The following is a 14,071-nucleotide window of genomic DNA, read 5'->3' as shown; positions in this document are numbered from 1 at the left end:
ACAGCTCAGCCACAAATAACTACTCTGTAAGGTTGTTTTGAGCTCTTTTTAGAGTTTGGACCCTTGGCTCTTTGTGGTGGGGGGAAGGGAGGGCTTGGCATGGAGCCAAGGAGGAGGGCTGTCTGCTCCATGGGAGCCGAAGGCCTAACACTCCTGCCTCATTTGGGGATGCTTCTCTGCGAGGCTCACTCTAAGTTCGTCAGTAAGGAAGGTTCATGTCCTTCCTGTGTGTGAGGGTACCATTCTAGGGCTTTTACCCACACCATCTCCTATAATCCTCGTCATACCTGTGAGGAGACGCCACTGTTCTTGCCACCCTCCGATGAGGTAGGTAGAGGCTCTGAGAGTCCAGCTCCGTGCCCAAGGTCATACAGCCTGCAGGTGACACAGTGAGGGTAAGAGCCATAACTCTCAATCACTTGGCTTCTCTTCCTCCCTTAAATGCCATCTGGGGCCCTCCTGCCCTCTCGGGGCTAAAAATAAGGCAGGAAGCTCTGTTTCATAACTGCCATCCATTTCTCCCTCCTTGCCCTGGGTGGGTTGGCCTGGAGCCAGAGGTCGGCAGGCATTGCTGTGCCCAGCCTTGCCCAGCTCCCCAGCAGTGCCTCGGACGAGACCCAGGCCTGACTCCCCGCGGCGCCCCCGTTTCATGGGGCTGGTCTTGGGTGCAGACTTGGCCCAGGAGTTCTTCCTTTCTTAGCTCCTGTTGGAGGCAGATGTTCTGGTTATTCATCCAGCTACATTTGGCAGGGAAGTGGCAGGATTTTGGACATGAGTCCTGATTCTTCGGCTAAGGATCTTCAGGAAGTGGTAGGTGTTAATGTCCAGGATGCTGGGGATTCTGGCTATGTAAAAGAGGCCTGAGTGCTTTGGGTTACCTGAGTCCTGACCAAAAAAGGGAAAAAAAGTTACCAAACAGAGCTGTGTGGAGGCTTTGGGGTTTAGCCTGGAGCCTTAGGTACCGACTGCCTGACAAAGGCTAGCTGAAAGTATGCAGGGGTTCGGGGAAGCATTTATGGATAGCCTTTCACTCTTTGGGTAGAATTTGAATTCCTGGAGCTGGAAGAGCTCTCCAGAGGAGCTACTGGATCTGCCTCCCTCAGATCCAAAGTTTGAAAGCCCTCACCATTAGGGAAGTCTTTTTTTAGTTCCCTACCTCTCTCTGTGTGTTCCTCCATTCTGTGGAGAATTGTGCAAAAAACCTAGAAGACCACTATCCTCCAGGATAACTGTGAATGCAGGAAACCCGTTTTAGAATTGGAATTTTATTTTATTTATTTATTTAAAGATTTTATTATTTTGAGAGAGAGAGCAAAAACTGGGGAGAGGGGCAAAGGGAGAAGCAGACTCCCTGCTGAGCAGGGAGCCCAGTACAGGACCTGATCCCAGGACTCTGGGATCATGACCCGAGCCGAAGGCAGACACTTAACCTATGGAGCCACCCAGGCACCCCTAGAATTGGAATTTTAAATAGTTTGCAGTGGAAGAGAAAGCAAAACCAAGTCTGTGTCACTGGGGGACATCTTTGGACCCCATTAGCAACTGTACTGGACCTTTGTGTGCTAACTGTACCTCAGACTTGTTTTTTTTTTTTTTTTTTTGCTCTTTTCCCCCTTCCTTCTAAAAATATTCTTATCAGCTTTACTTTTAGTTTCATTTCTTAATTTAAAAAAAATCCCACTTTATTGGGATATGACTGATAATACAGAAAGCCGCACAGGGGTGCCTGGGTGGCTCAGTCAGTTAAGCGTCCAACTCTTGGTTTCAGCTCAGGTCATGATCTCTCTCTTGGGAGATGGAGCTCTGCGGGGAGTTCAGCAGACAGTTGGCTTCCCCTCTGCCTTTGCCCCCCCCCCACCCTTCTCGTGCTCTCACGCTTTGTAAGTAAATAAAGTCTTTGTTAAAAAAAAGCTACACTTATTTAAGAGAGAGCATGTGCATGAGCAGTTCAGGGGGTAGCAGGAGAGGGAGGGGAGGATCTTAAGCAGGCTCGTGCTCAGTGAGGAACCCGATGCAGGGTTGGATCTAACTACCCCGAGATCATGATCTGAGCCGAAACCAAGAGTTGGAAGCTTAACTGATGGAACCACCCAGACGCTCTGTGCACATATTTAATCTATCCATCTCGATGAGTTTCAGATAAGTACACACCTGGGGAACTGCCACGACAACCATTTCCATAAACAAAAACATCACCTCCAGAAGTATTTTCATAATTTTCGAACTCAGACACTAGCCCAGGTTTAGAAGAGAGAAGCTGTCCTCCTCTGCCCTGCACCTCGAATCCTGCCGCCGCCCCCACCCACCCCTACCCAAGAAGCAGGCCCTTGCTGTTCTTTTGATTGTTTCTCTTGTTAATTACCCATGTTTTTCCAAAGAATATACTTAGGCGCTTAATTCTTCGTTTCTCAACTTTGGATAGTAGTGGTTGACTTTTCCTATGGAAGATTTTGCTCCTGTGCGCCAGCCGCCACTCACACGCTCTTTTCCTTCCTCCAGTTTGCGATTCGGAGTGAATCAATTGTACAGGGTTTATATTGTGACAACTTGGTCATTCTTCTCCCCAACTCAGCACTTTAGTCTGCTCCTGATATTTGTTCCTTTCTTGGAACACTCTTGTTTTTTTGTTTGTAAGAAGTAGCCTGAAACTAATATTACAATGTATGTTAACTGGAATTTAAATAAAACCTGAAAAAATTAAGATAAGAAGTTAGTAATTGCTTCCCTCCCTTTTGCTAGCTTAGTTTTATGTATCTCTGTCATTAAGTTTTGTTTTTGAGTCCTTACAGGGTTGGTCTGGTCTGACTGGTGTGTGATGCACACTGCGTAATAATTTGGGTGATATCAGTCCATCCTTATTGATTTTGCTCCCTCTCAGTTTTCGGGTTTTTTTTTTTTTTTTAAGATTTTATTTATGAGAGGGAGAGCGTGTACACGAGCGTGGAGGAGAGGAACAGAGAGGGAGAGACAAGCAGACTGTGTGCACTGAGCACAGAGCCTAATTCGGAATCCCTGAGATCATGACCTGAGCCAAAATCCAGAGCCAGCCACTCAACTGACTGAGCAACCCAGGTGCTCCAAGGTCTCTCCTCAGTTCTAGATGTTTTTATATTGTAATTTCTCTCTATATATATCACAGTTTTCTCCCCTCTGTTTTCTTTGTTTTTTTTTCCTGGAATTTTTATTATAAGTTAGATGTCATGGGGCGCCTGGGTGGCTCAGTGGGTTAAAGCCTCTGCCTTCGGCTCAGGTCATGATCCCAGGGTTCTGAGATCAAGCCCCACATCGGGCCCTCTGCTCATCAGGGAGCCTGCTTCCTCCAATCTCTCTCTCTGCCTGCCTCTCTGCCTAGTTGTGATCTTTGTCTGTCAAATAAATAAATAAAATCTTTAAAAAAATTTTTTTTAATAAAAAATAAAAATAAAAATCTTTAAAAAAAAAGTTAGAAGTCAGACCTTATGAATTGACCTAATTTTCTTACATTTTTCTCTCCTTTTCTGTTTGCTTTCTGGAAGATATTTTCCAATGTTAACTTCTCGCCTGTTGAATTTAAAAACATTTTATTTTTTTAATAATTTTGTTTTTTGAGTGTGTTTTTTTAAAGATTTTATTTATTTATTTGAGAGAAAGACCATGAGTGGGGGGAAGGGCAGAGGGAAAGGGAGAAGCAGGCTCCCTGCTAAGTGTGGAGCCCGACCTAGGGCTCCATCTAGGGACCCCAGGATCATGACCTGAGCCAAAGGTAGACGCTTTAACTGACTGAGCCACCAAGGTGCCACTTAAAACATTATAAAGCACTTCTTGTGCTGTGTTCTTTTTCTTTCTTTTTTTTTTTTACAAGTTTGTTGTTGTTTTTTTAAGATTTTATTTATTTATTTGACAGAGAGAGAGATCACAAGTAGGCGGAGAGGCAGGCAGAGACCGGGGGGGGGCGGGGAGCAGGCTCCCTGCTGAGCCAAGAGCCCGATGTGGGGCTCAATCCCAGGACCCTGAGATCATGACCTGAGCCAAAGGCAGAGGCTTTAATCCACTAAGCCACCCAAGTGCCCCATGTGTTCTTTTCTTAAGTACTTTTTCCGTTTTTCTTTGTGCATTATCTTCCTTTTCTAAAGCAATGGCTTTTTGTTTTTGTGTTTGGTTTTCGAGGTTTCTCTGCCCTCTGTATGTTCTTTGTTTCCTCTGAGAATTCAGGGAGGGAACACCAGGGCACACCAGAGCCAAATAGTTTTTTTTTTTTTTCTCACTTAGAAATAAGTCACCCATTTTCAGCCCTACCTGCACTCCCACCCTGGAAGGTACTTGTGCTTCCAGTTCCTGAGCCTTTGGAGAACTGCAGCACAAATAGGTCTGTCCTTCTTAGCTCCCCTCCTCACAGGCACTTGGGTGTTAGTCGTGCTGCTCTGCGAATTAGTGCTACTCATCCATCCATGTTTCATTTTGTTTACTCCTTTACTCTCATTGTAGTAGGGTTTGGGGAAGGAATAGCAATAAATGCACGTTCACAATCTGCCATGATTAACTATAAATTTACAATAGGATTTATGACCCTTATTCTTTGATTAATGCTCAGCAGCCTAGGATGGGTGGATTTTTTGTGTGAATTATGAGAGGTCACTATAAGGCCACAGTCACCACTACTGTGACTCTAGTCCCTATGGGAGGGTGGACTCACCATTCTTGGATGAAACTCAAGGATTTGAGAAGCAAGGGATCAAGAGATTAGTCCTTTGCCCTAAAAAGAAAAATGTCAAGAAACATGTCTGTCTATCCGTCTCTCTCCCTCCTTTCCTCTTTCCCTCCCTTTTCCTCTCTTTCTCCTTCTCCCTTGCTCTTGCTCTCTTTTTTTTTTTTTTTAAGATTTTTTTTATTATTTATTTATTTGACAGACAGAGATCACAAGTAGATAGAGAGGCAGGCAGAGAGAGAGAGAGAGAGGGAGGGAAGCAGGCTCCCTGCTGAGCAGAGAGCCCGACGCGGAACTCGATCCCAGGACCCTGAGATCATGACCTGAGCCGAAGGCAGCGGCTTAACCCACTGAGCCACCCAGGCGCCCCTGCTCTTGCTCTCTTAAGAGACTCATGATCTCAAAATTGGAAGAAGTCACCTTAAAGGTCACTTAGTCCAATTACCTGTCCAGTGCTTGAGTCCTCTCTGTAGCTTCCCCACTGGCCTGAACTTGATCACTTCCTATATTGGGGAACTCACTATCTCCTGAACATGGTGGTAATAAAAATATTTTTATTACTAATAGAAGCTAACGTTTTATTGGGGTCTTACTATATGCCTGTCATGTGTGGTTAGCATTCTCCATAAACGATGTCATCAAGTCATCATGTCAGCCTGTGCCAAAGTATTATTTTCCCTTTTTAGATAAGAGACACTGAGGCTCAGAGAAGTTGAGGATACCTTCTAGTTCAGTGAACAAGTGCCACCTGGGGCTTTGGCCCCTAACTCTGTAGATAATGAACCTGGGAGAAGAGAACTTTTAAAATTTTTAAGAAAATTTGTTTCCTGATTGACCTCTAGAACATTTGCTTGAAGCTGGCAGAGATACAGTGTGCCAGTTAGAGTGCATGATTAAGAGTCTACAGCATTTTCTTTCCCAGCCTTCCGGGTGGGGCTTCCTTCCAAGTCCCTGTGGGCTCCATGATTCCTCTGGTCCCTCCAAAGCACATCTGTTTATGAATCTCGGCGCCTCCTTGTAGTCAGTCTCCCTGTCCACACGCTTGCGTGTCAGTGTGCCTGTCCTTTCTAATCTCCTGCATCTTGATGTAGAGATCCCTTGCTCCACCCTGTGGCTTTCTGATGTGGATAACGGATCACCATCATTTTTAGATTTTAAGTCTTAAACTCTGAACTGGTTACCCAGGGACTGTGTAAGTGTCCCTGTGCAGTGAAATGCCTGGCAGGACACTATACCCCCAGAGTTTCCAGTTTGTGATTGGCGTAGATAGAAGCTTGGAGAGTGAAGCTGATCGCGAGAAACCACTCAGTGCTGGGCCTCGGCCGAGTGGGGAGTGAGATTCCAGTAGCATGTGCACAGGGCAGAGCTAGCTCAGTGTCTTGAGGCTGAACAATCCCTGTATGTGGAGAATGTTACTGTTCTGTGGCTTCTTAATTCTCTCTCACCTGCCCAACAATGATTGACCCCCAGGGCAGGCCACCTGGAACACCGGCCAGCATCTTGAAATATGGAAATAGCTTTCTTTTCTTTTTAGGTACAGTCTCATTTTTCAATATTAAGGTAATACATAAACATTAAACTTTTTTTTGGAAATAGTGAAAAGCAGAAAGAAATCACGTGTACTCTATTTAAAGACAACTTCTAGGGGCACCTGGGTGGCTCAGTCGGTTGAGCATCCAACTCTTAGTTTTGGCTCAGGTCGTGATGTCAAGGTCATGGGTTCGAGGGTCATGGGATTGAGCCTGACTCCTTGCTCAGCACAGAGTCTGCTTGAGATTCTCTCTCCTTCCCTCTGCTGCCCCCTCCCCACTCGCTGGCACGCATGTGCGCTCTTTCTTTCAAAATAAATAAAATCTTTAAAGACAGCCTCTAGGGGCGCCTGGGTGGCTCAGTGGGTTAAGCCACTGCCTTCGGCTCAGGTCATGATCTCAGGGTCCTGGTCCCACATCGGGGCTCTCTGCTCAGCAGGGAGCCTGCTTCCCTCTCTCTCTCTCTGCCTGCCTCTCTATCTACTTATGATCTCTCTCAGTCAAATAAATAAATAAAATCTTAAAAAAAAAAAAAGACAGCCTCTAAAACATTTTAAGTCTTTCTACACACTTATTTGGCTGTGATTCATATTGCATGGGCCAAATGAGTATCCTCTTTTTTCTGGGAACATTGTAACAAATATATAGCATTATAATGAATACAAAGTTTCCCACGAAAAGAGTCTCTTCACATACATGTTTCTGACTGACCTCTGTTGGATTTTAATTTGTTTCCAGGTTCTCACTGCTACAAATAATGCCGTGATGAAAATTTTTGTGCACTCAGTTTTTTGGATTACTGTTTGGATCTGGATTATTTCCTTAGAATAAATTCCTACAAATGGAATTAGAGAATTTAAGACCCTTATTATTTATTACCAAATTTCTTTTCCAAAGGGCTTTCTCAAGAGTTTCTAAAAACAATTCTGCATGTGCCTCGTATCTGTTCCTTCAGGAATGCTTGGTCTGTGGTTGTTTTTCAGTGTTTAAATGGATTTTTTTTTTTTTTTGGTTTGCTAGTTTTATTTTTTTATTAAGCTTTTTATTTTGAAATGATTATAAGATTCATATGCAGTTATAAGAACTAATACACAGAGATCTCTTTCTCCCAATGGCAACATGTTGCAAAACCATACCACAGGTATCACAACCAGGATATTGACATTGATATTCTACTAGTTTTTTGTGGGTTGTTTTGTTTTTTAGTAATCAAAGGAGTATTTCATACTTCGTAGTAAAAACAATTTTCAAAAGCTGTAGAAAAATAGAAGCGTCTGGCTGGCTTATTTAGAAGAGCATACAACTCTTTGAGCTTGGGGTTCTGAGTTTGAGTTCCATGTTGGGTACAGAGATTTATCTGTCTATCTCTCTATTTATTTATTTACTTGATTTTAGTGATTTCCTTTAAAAAAGTAATAAGAGGGGCGCCTGGGTGGCTCAGTGGATTAAGCCGCTGCCTTCGGCTCAGGTCATGATCTCGGGGTCCTGGGATTGAGCCCCGCATTGGGCTCTCTGCTCCGCAGGGAGCCTGCTTCCTCCTCTCTCTCTGCTGCCTCTCTGCCTACTTGTGATCTTCTCTCTGTGAAATAAATAAATAAAATCTTTAAAAAAAATTTTTTTTTAAAAAGTAATAAGATTTTCAAAAAGTAAAATCTTCCCCCAAAATCTAGAAAAGTAAAAAATGAAGTCCCTGTAAGTGAATAAAATAAATAGGTGAATAAAAGTTCCTTTGTTCCAACCCCTGGCCTTATTCCCTAGAGAAGATCAGTTAAAAACAAACCAAGATTAGAGTTTCTATTTTCATATTCCCTGACTGTATGTGTATACATAGCCTGCAACAGCTTGATCTGAGGAACAAACATCAGATAAAATCTCACGGTGTCTTATAGGCCCCAGGAAACAGGAAAAAAGCATTCTGAGAGCATTTTATTATAAGAATGAAATAATGTGTTTTTATTTCAGTGGCACCCTGTGAGGTGACCTTGTCTCTGAGAGTTGGGGAAGCTATCATGTTCCCTGATAGGAAGTTACATCTTAAGCAGTAGGAAAATCGGACCTGCCTTTGCATTAATAAATTAAAGCAAGGCAGTAAACTCTTAGTGTATACGTGGATCTGGTTGAAGCCGAAGGAGCTTTGCTCCCCTATATTAAATCTCAGCTTCTCTGAAATTGAAAATTTCTGTGGTCATTAGTAAGCATTTAATGAGCACATTTTTGTGTTTTTTTTTTTAAATTATTTTGAGCTGAGTTATGAAAATAACGAAAGTGTGCATGGATAGATGAATGGATAAAGAAGATGTGGGAGAGGTGTTTATTAACAGAATGGATGGAATATCAGCCATAAAAAGGAATGAAATCTTGCATTGTGACAGTATGGATAGACCCTAAAGAGTATGATACTAAGTGAAAAGAGTCAGACAGAAAAAGACAAATGCCATATAATCTCGCTTAGATGTGGAATCTAAAAAACAAAGCAAATGAACAAATAAACAAGAAACAGAAGACTCAAATACGGAGAAGAAACTGGTGGTTCCCAGAGGGGAGGGGGGAAACTAGGTGAAGGGGATTACAATGTACAGACTTCCAGTTATAAAACGAGTGAGTCATGGGATGAAAAGTACAGCACAGGGGCGTCTGGGTGGCTCAATGGGTTAAAGCCTCTGCCTTTGGCTCAGGTCATGATCCCAGGTCCTGGGATCGAATCCCCATGGACTCGTGGATGATAGTAGTTGATGGGGGGGAAGCAGGGAGTGTGAACAATGAACAGGAATCTGAAATGTGGTGGGAAGAATATTTTGAAAACATGTCCTAGTGGAGAACTACTGCTTCTGAGATGGAGTCTCTCCAAAATGCAGCCGTATTAAAGTTCTAGCAAATAAAACAGACCTCTGAGGGGGAAGGTAGTGTAGAAGTCCAAGTTCTTCAGAGCGTGTGGACAAACACATCCGCTTTACTGCAGCATCCTTGCAGAAATCACATGGCTAACGTGGCCCGAGTGCATACCCCTGCTAGGTATTCTCCACGAATATCTTCATTTAATTCTCAACAACCACCTGACGGGGGTGCTTTTATCATCTCTATTTTATTATTAGAGAGACTGAGGCTTAGAGTGCAGTGAAGTCACTCGCTCAGGGTCACACAGTAGGTCATGGCACAAAATAAAATCCAGGGAGTTTGATTCCAGAAGTCATTCTCTGAGGTGCTCAAAATTTGTTGAATGAAGAAAGAATGAAAGTCGAGCAGAAAACTCAAGGACAGTGAAGAAATATCTAATGGGAAGTTAAAATACGCACCTGCTATAGGCATTCTGCAAATAGAATGGAACTTTCAAGATGGAAAGGATTCAAGAGAGATCACCTCCACACTGTCCCCAGGAGAAGTTGTATCCACTTCTGGGCTGTTCCCTCTGCCTGGACCACTCCCCCAACATGCCCCCTCCAGGGAGCCATAGGATTTTTCCCTTAGTGGACACAGGACTTCTCCCCTCACTTCCTCCGGGTCTCTACTCAATGTCACTTACCAGAGAGGCCTTCCGTGGCCCATTTCCCTGCATGCCTTCTCCATCCCAGCAGCTCCCCCTGCCCCAATATATATTAGTTTGTTCGTTCTCCCCTACTTTGCCCCAGAATATAAGCACTAGGTGGAGAGACTTGGTCTGTTTTGGTTCCCTGCCAAATCTTTAGGCCTGGGGCAGTTTTGTGCAGTTCCTAGCACAAAAGAGTTGCTTCATAGGTATTGTTGAATGAATGAATGAAGAAAGAGAGGAGCTTAAGAGCTCCAGCACTAGGATGGAGGGAGAGGAACAGGAATCATGGATGATGGGACCAGTGACACGGAGCTATAAATGGTGCGGCTTTGGCCGTATGTATGCAGAATTCTACTCTGCTGATTTACTTTGTGCACAAAAAAATGCTCCACCCTCTTCATTGGCAGGACTGAAGAGAAGGCGGAACATATTTGTATTGGAGTTCCATCAAATGCAAGAGCCTTCAGTTTTTCCTGTGTTTTTTTTTTTTTTTTTTTTTTTTTCTGTTCCAGATGAGACAAAAGGACCCAGTGAAAGGAATGACCGCGGATGACTAAAGGCACCCCTCCCCCTTCTGCACTGTATGTACTGAATCTCTCCCTTTGCATCTCATCCACCGGAAAGTCAGTTTGGGGCCTCGGGGCCTCCTCAGCAGCTCACTATGGAGTCAGGAGATTTGTTCATTCCTGGTCATGTCCTCCATTAATAATGATGACTGCCATGCTCAACAGCTCTCAGGCTTCCATTGACAGATGTTGTAGCTATTAGACCCTTTCAGGGACATGTGATCTTATAACGAACCGCCCAGACAGACACATGGACCCATCTGGTAGTGAGAAGTGGGGTTGGGTTGGGGTGGTAGACACAGAACAAAGCTTATCTGCAGCTAATTCCTCTCCCTCTCATAGCAAGAGCCATTTCAAGTTGAAGCCAGCATGCAGGGTGCCCCCGGTACCCCTATGTCAGAGCAGTTCCTGGCTCCCCACTGCCGGCCTTCCCTGCCCCGCCCTTGGAAAATCTGCTGGCCAGACAGCTTTTCCTGGGGCTCATCGTTTGTCTGGTACTTCATTTCCTTCCTCTTTAAAGCCTCTGATCACATACTCAGTAGCTGTTCTCATCAGAGGCAGCCGCTTTCAGACGCTTGGAGAATCCTAGGAGCAGGGTGAGATGTCCCTGTTTCACACTGCCCCTCTTTCCCAAGCCCCATCCTTCTCTTAGCTCCCAGTACCCTGCACACCTCCAGACGTGTTGATGTTCCAGCAGTTCTCAGTGGGCTTGGTCATGAAATTAAAAACCTGACCCTGCTTCCCATTGGGCTCTGAGAGAAAGGTATTTTATCAAGTAAAATCTGGTTGTCCTCTAAGGCTAAGGAGCTGAGGAGGCCTAGGGGCTCACCAGCGGTAATGCGAACCTTGGCTCCCTCTCCCTGCCCATCGTGCTGGAGAACTTCTGGTAGATAAAACAGTGGGACTAAGTGGATCATTGCCAGGCCAGCTGCTTGGACCCCCAACTGGCATCTTTGCTCCTTTTGAAATTCTGCCATTCATGATTTACAATGTATTTCTATTTTCCTCTGTTGCTTCCTTAACAATTGTATTTCTCTTCTAGTTTTGCAAGACAGTGGTCAACAGGAAGGCCCAGCAGCTCCACCCTCCCGAGTGACAGGCCATCTTCGGACGCAGCCTTTCTGTGCCCATTCTTCAGGCAACTTACGATCCCTTACTGTAGCTAATTCTAGATGCCCTTTAATATTGTGAACAAATAGACCGTCTGGTATTATGAAGCCCATGTGTGCGGGAGCCTGCTCCTCTGAGATACATGGCGTGTAGGTTGCTGAATTTACAGCTCCTCCCTGTCCAGCCATTTTGTTCTCAACCCATTTCTGTGTGTTCCCTGCCCCCCCACCCTTAATTTCCAAGTGACATTTTTAGTCTTTCAAAATAGCTGCCTTTTGTGATGTGGTGATTTAAATGATTTAAGTTCGTTTGTTTCCAATCTTGGGATAAACTGAGGTGTTTTGCTTCCTGGGCAGATCTTGGCAATTGTGAGTGCTCACCTGGGGAGAGATGAGTTAGAAATACAGTTTTTTCCCTCCAGTTCCACAGAACAGCAGTGTGGCTTCATAACTCTGATCTCTGCTCTCAGTAACCCATTGTTAATGTGCTGTAGGCATCAGGGAAGTACCCAGGGCCCCGCCACTCTCTGTTTTAAAAATGTAACAAATACAGATAACCCTGACCCCAGGATCGCATCTCTGGTCACTAGTCTTAGAGACACCTGCGGCTTCTTGGCCCTCCTGTCGCTCACTCTGTCTGAACCTTGCAGAGCCCACAACATGCCCGGGTCGGTTCTCCACCTGGAGGGACCTGTCCAGTGTGGCCCTTAGAATTGATTCGGCCCCATATGTAGTAATTAGTCTGCCCCCCCATCCCCACCCCTGAGGAGCTCTGTACGTCCGTGCTCCTTCCCTTTTGGGCTGGTGCTGCCACTCAGCAATAATCCTCTTTTCTCTGTGCTTTCTTAGATTCCTGTCCTCTGCCTCTGAGGCTGGTCAGGGCACAAGGGTCCTGACCTTTTCATGCTGCACAAAATGAGCATGCAAAAAGCTTTCCCCAGCAGAACATGTTCCTTCTTGTCTCCAGTTACTGGAAAGGAATTTGGGGATCAGGAACTCAGCTCATCCCGCCCCAACGCTGAGTTCTGTCCTGGACAATCAAAAACAAAAAGCAAGTAGTGGTCATAGTATAGAACTCTACCAAAGGAGGCCGGTGAACAAGTCCAGACTCCAGGGGAGGTAGAAGCTGCCAAGTGCTCCATGGTTGTGTACAGCTTGGCGGAACCCAAGTATGCCTTCCCAGTGGGAGAGTCTGAGATAGCCGTGGTGTCACCCGACATTTCCCAAGCCTCGTGACGTATGTTGGCCAGGTGGCCTGTGATCCAAGCCCATGGTAGTCTGGGTGCAGTGGCTGATTAAGAGACCAAATCTGTGTTGGGGGAGCGAGAAGTAAGATGGGATCATTCATCCTTATGTTGTTGTCAGTTTGTTTTGCCTTACTGATTTCTAAGTGCAATAAGGGAGTGTTTCACAGGACTGCACCTGTGATATCCTGATGGCTGCTTCCCTGTGACCCTCTTGGGGCAACAGCGGACAGACTCAGACCCCTCAGTGTGGTTATCTCCCACCTTCATTGAGGCCTCTTTGGGACCAGGAAATGTCCTGTTACACCTTCCTTTCAGGCTCTTCACCTTGCGGGGTCTGTAGTAATGGATCTGGGGGAGTTGAGTTGGTTATTAGGATTCCCAACTGCTGGTAGCATCTGTTTGGGAAAGTGAAGCATTCCTACTGGAGAAAAATGTAAATGTTTTCCTATAAGCTCTGTATTAGCTATAATGATATTTGCGCTTAAAGTTTTCCCTTCATTCATCAGCTAAATCCAGATGTGGGTTATCCTAGGAGAAACGAACCATGATGTTCTAAGCAGACAGTTCCATGGTTTGAGGGTTATCAGCTGTTAGTCTCCTTGCCTCGGCTCTCCTCTGAGATCCACACATACTACTCCAACTCTGGTGGGCCTTACTCTGTATCTGGCTTTTCTCTGGCTCTTCCCATCTCCACCTGTTGCCCCAGTTTGAAAGCATCCACATGAACTGAGCTAGAATTTCCTGAGGTCAGCTGGATCTGGGGCTCCAGCCCACAGAAATATAAGGAGGGGTGTCCCTGGTCTATTCTATCCCCATGGATAGTGTTGCTGCTGGGCAACAGTGTTGGCTTTTAAGTATCCCCCTTACCTTCTCACCCACCTCCTGACTAGCACTGACTAGCACTGAGAGGGGTTTATGACGAAAGGCTCAGCTTCAGGGGTAGTACCTGAGGGTGTGCCGTGCCCCTTCAGACCAGCTGCTTCCATCGGATCTCCAGGCTCGGAGTCCAGGTTTAAAGCAGCAGGGCCTCCATAAGGGGGTGGTGCTGGACTCTGGCCTTCTCACAAAGAGAGGTCAGGGACAGGGTCAGTATTGTGGGCATGTGTATATCTCCTCAATTCTCTTATAGTCCCTGCTGGGACTCCCTGACTTATTTTGTTTGGTTCCTAGTGCTACTTCTTTTACAAAATATACTTTGTAGAACTGATTAGATTACCTGTTTATTTAATGTGAGTTTGTGCCTTTTTGTCTCAATCTTCCAAAACAGGTATATTCGGGGGGGGAAGCAGTCTAATAAAATCCTAGACAGAGCTTTCTGGAGTCCAGCTTATTGATGATGTCCTTATGTCCATTTTACAATGTAGATATCCTCAAACTCTTGCTGTTGTCCTCCATTTTACCAGGACTAGG

At 45.1% G+C, this 14,071-nt stretch overlaps 1 protein-coding gene across 1 annotated transcript in view; it reads left to right on the top strand.

Annotated features, from left to right (window-relative positions):
* PITPNA (phosphatidylinositol transfer protein alpha) overlaps positions 1-13,972 on the top strand; it is a 40,014-nt gene extending 26,042 nt beyond the window's left edge. Inside the window, exons 11-12 of the mRNA XM_045985991.1 lie at positions 10,252-10,320; positions 11,348-13,972. Coding sequence (XP_045841947.1) covers positions 10,252-10,296 — 45 coding nt within the window. The 3' untranslated portion in view covers positions 10,297-10,320; positions 11,348-13,972. The remainder of the gene's footprint in view (positions 1-10,251; positions 10,321-11,347) is intronic.
* The last annotated feature ends 99 nt before the right edge of the window (positions 13,973-14,071 follow it).

Source organism: Meles meles, chromosome 18, assembly GCF_922984935.1.
Source record: "Meles meles chromosome 18, mMelMel3.1 paternal haplotype, whole genome shotgun sequence".
Lineage (NCBI taxonomy): Eukaryota > Metazoa > Chordata > Mammalia > Carnivora > Mustelidae > Meles > Meles meles.
The sequence above is the reverse complement of the archived record's forward strand: the minus strand, read 5'-3'. Positions and strand labels throughout refer to the sequence as shown.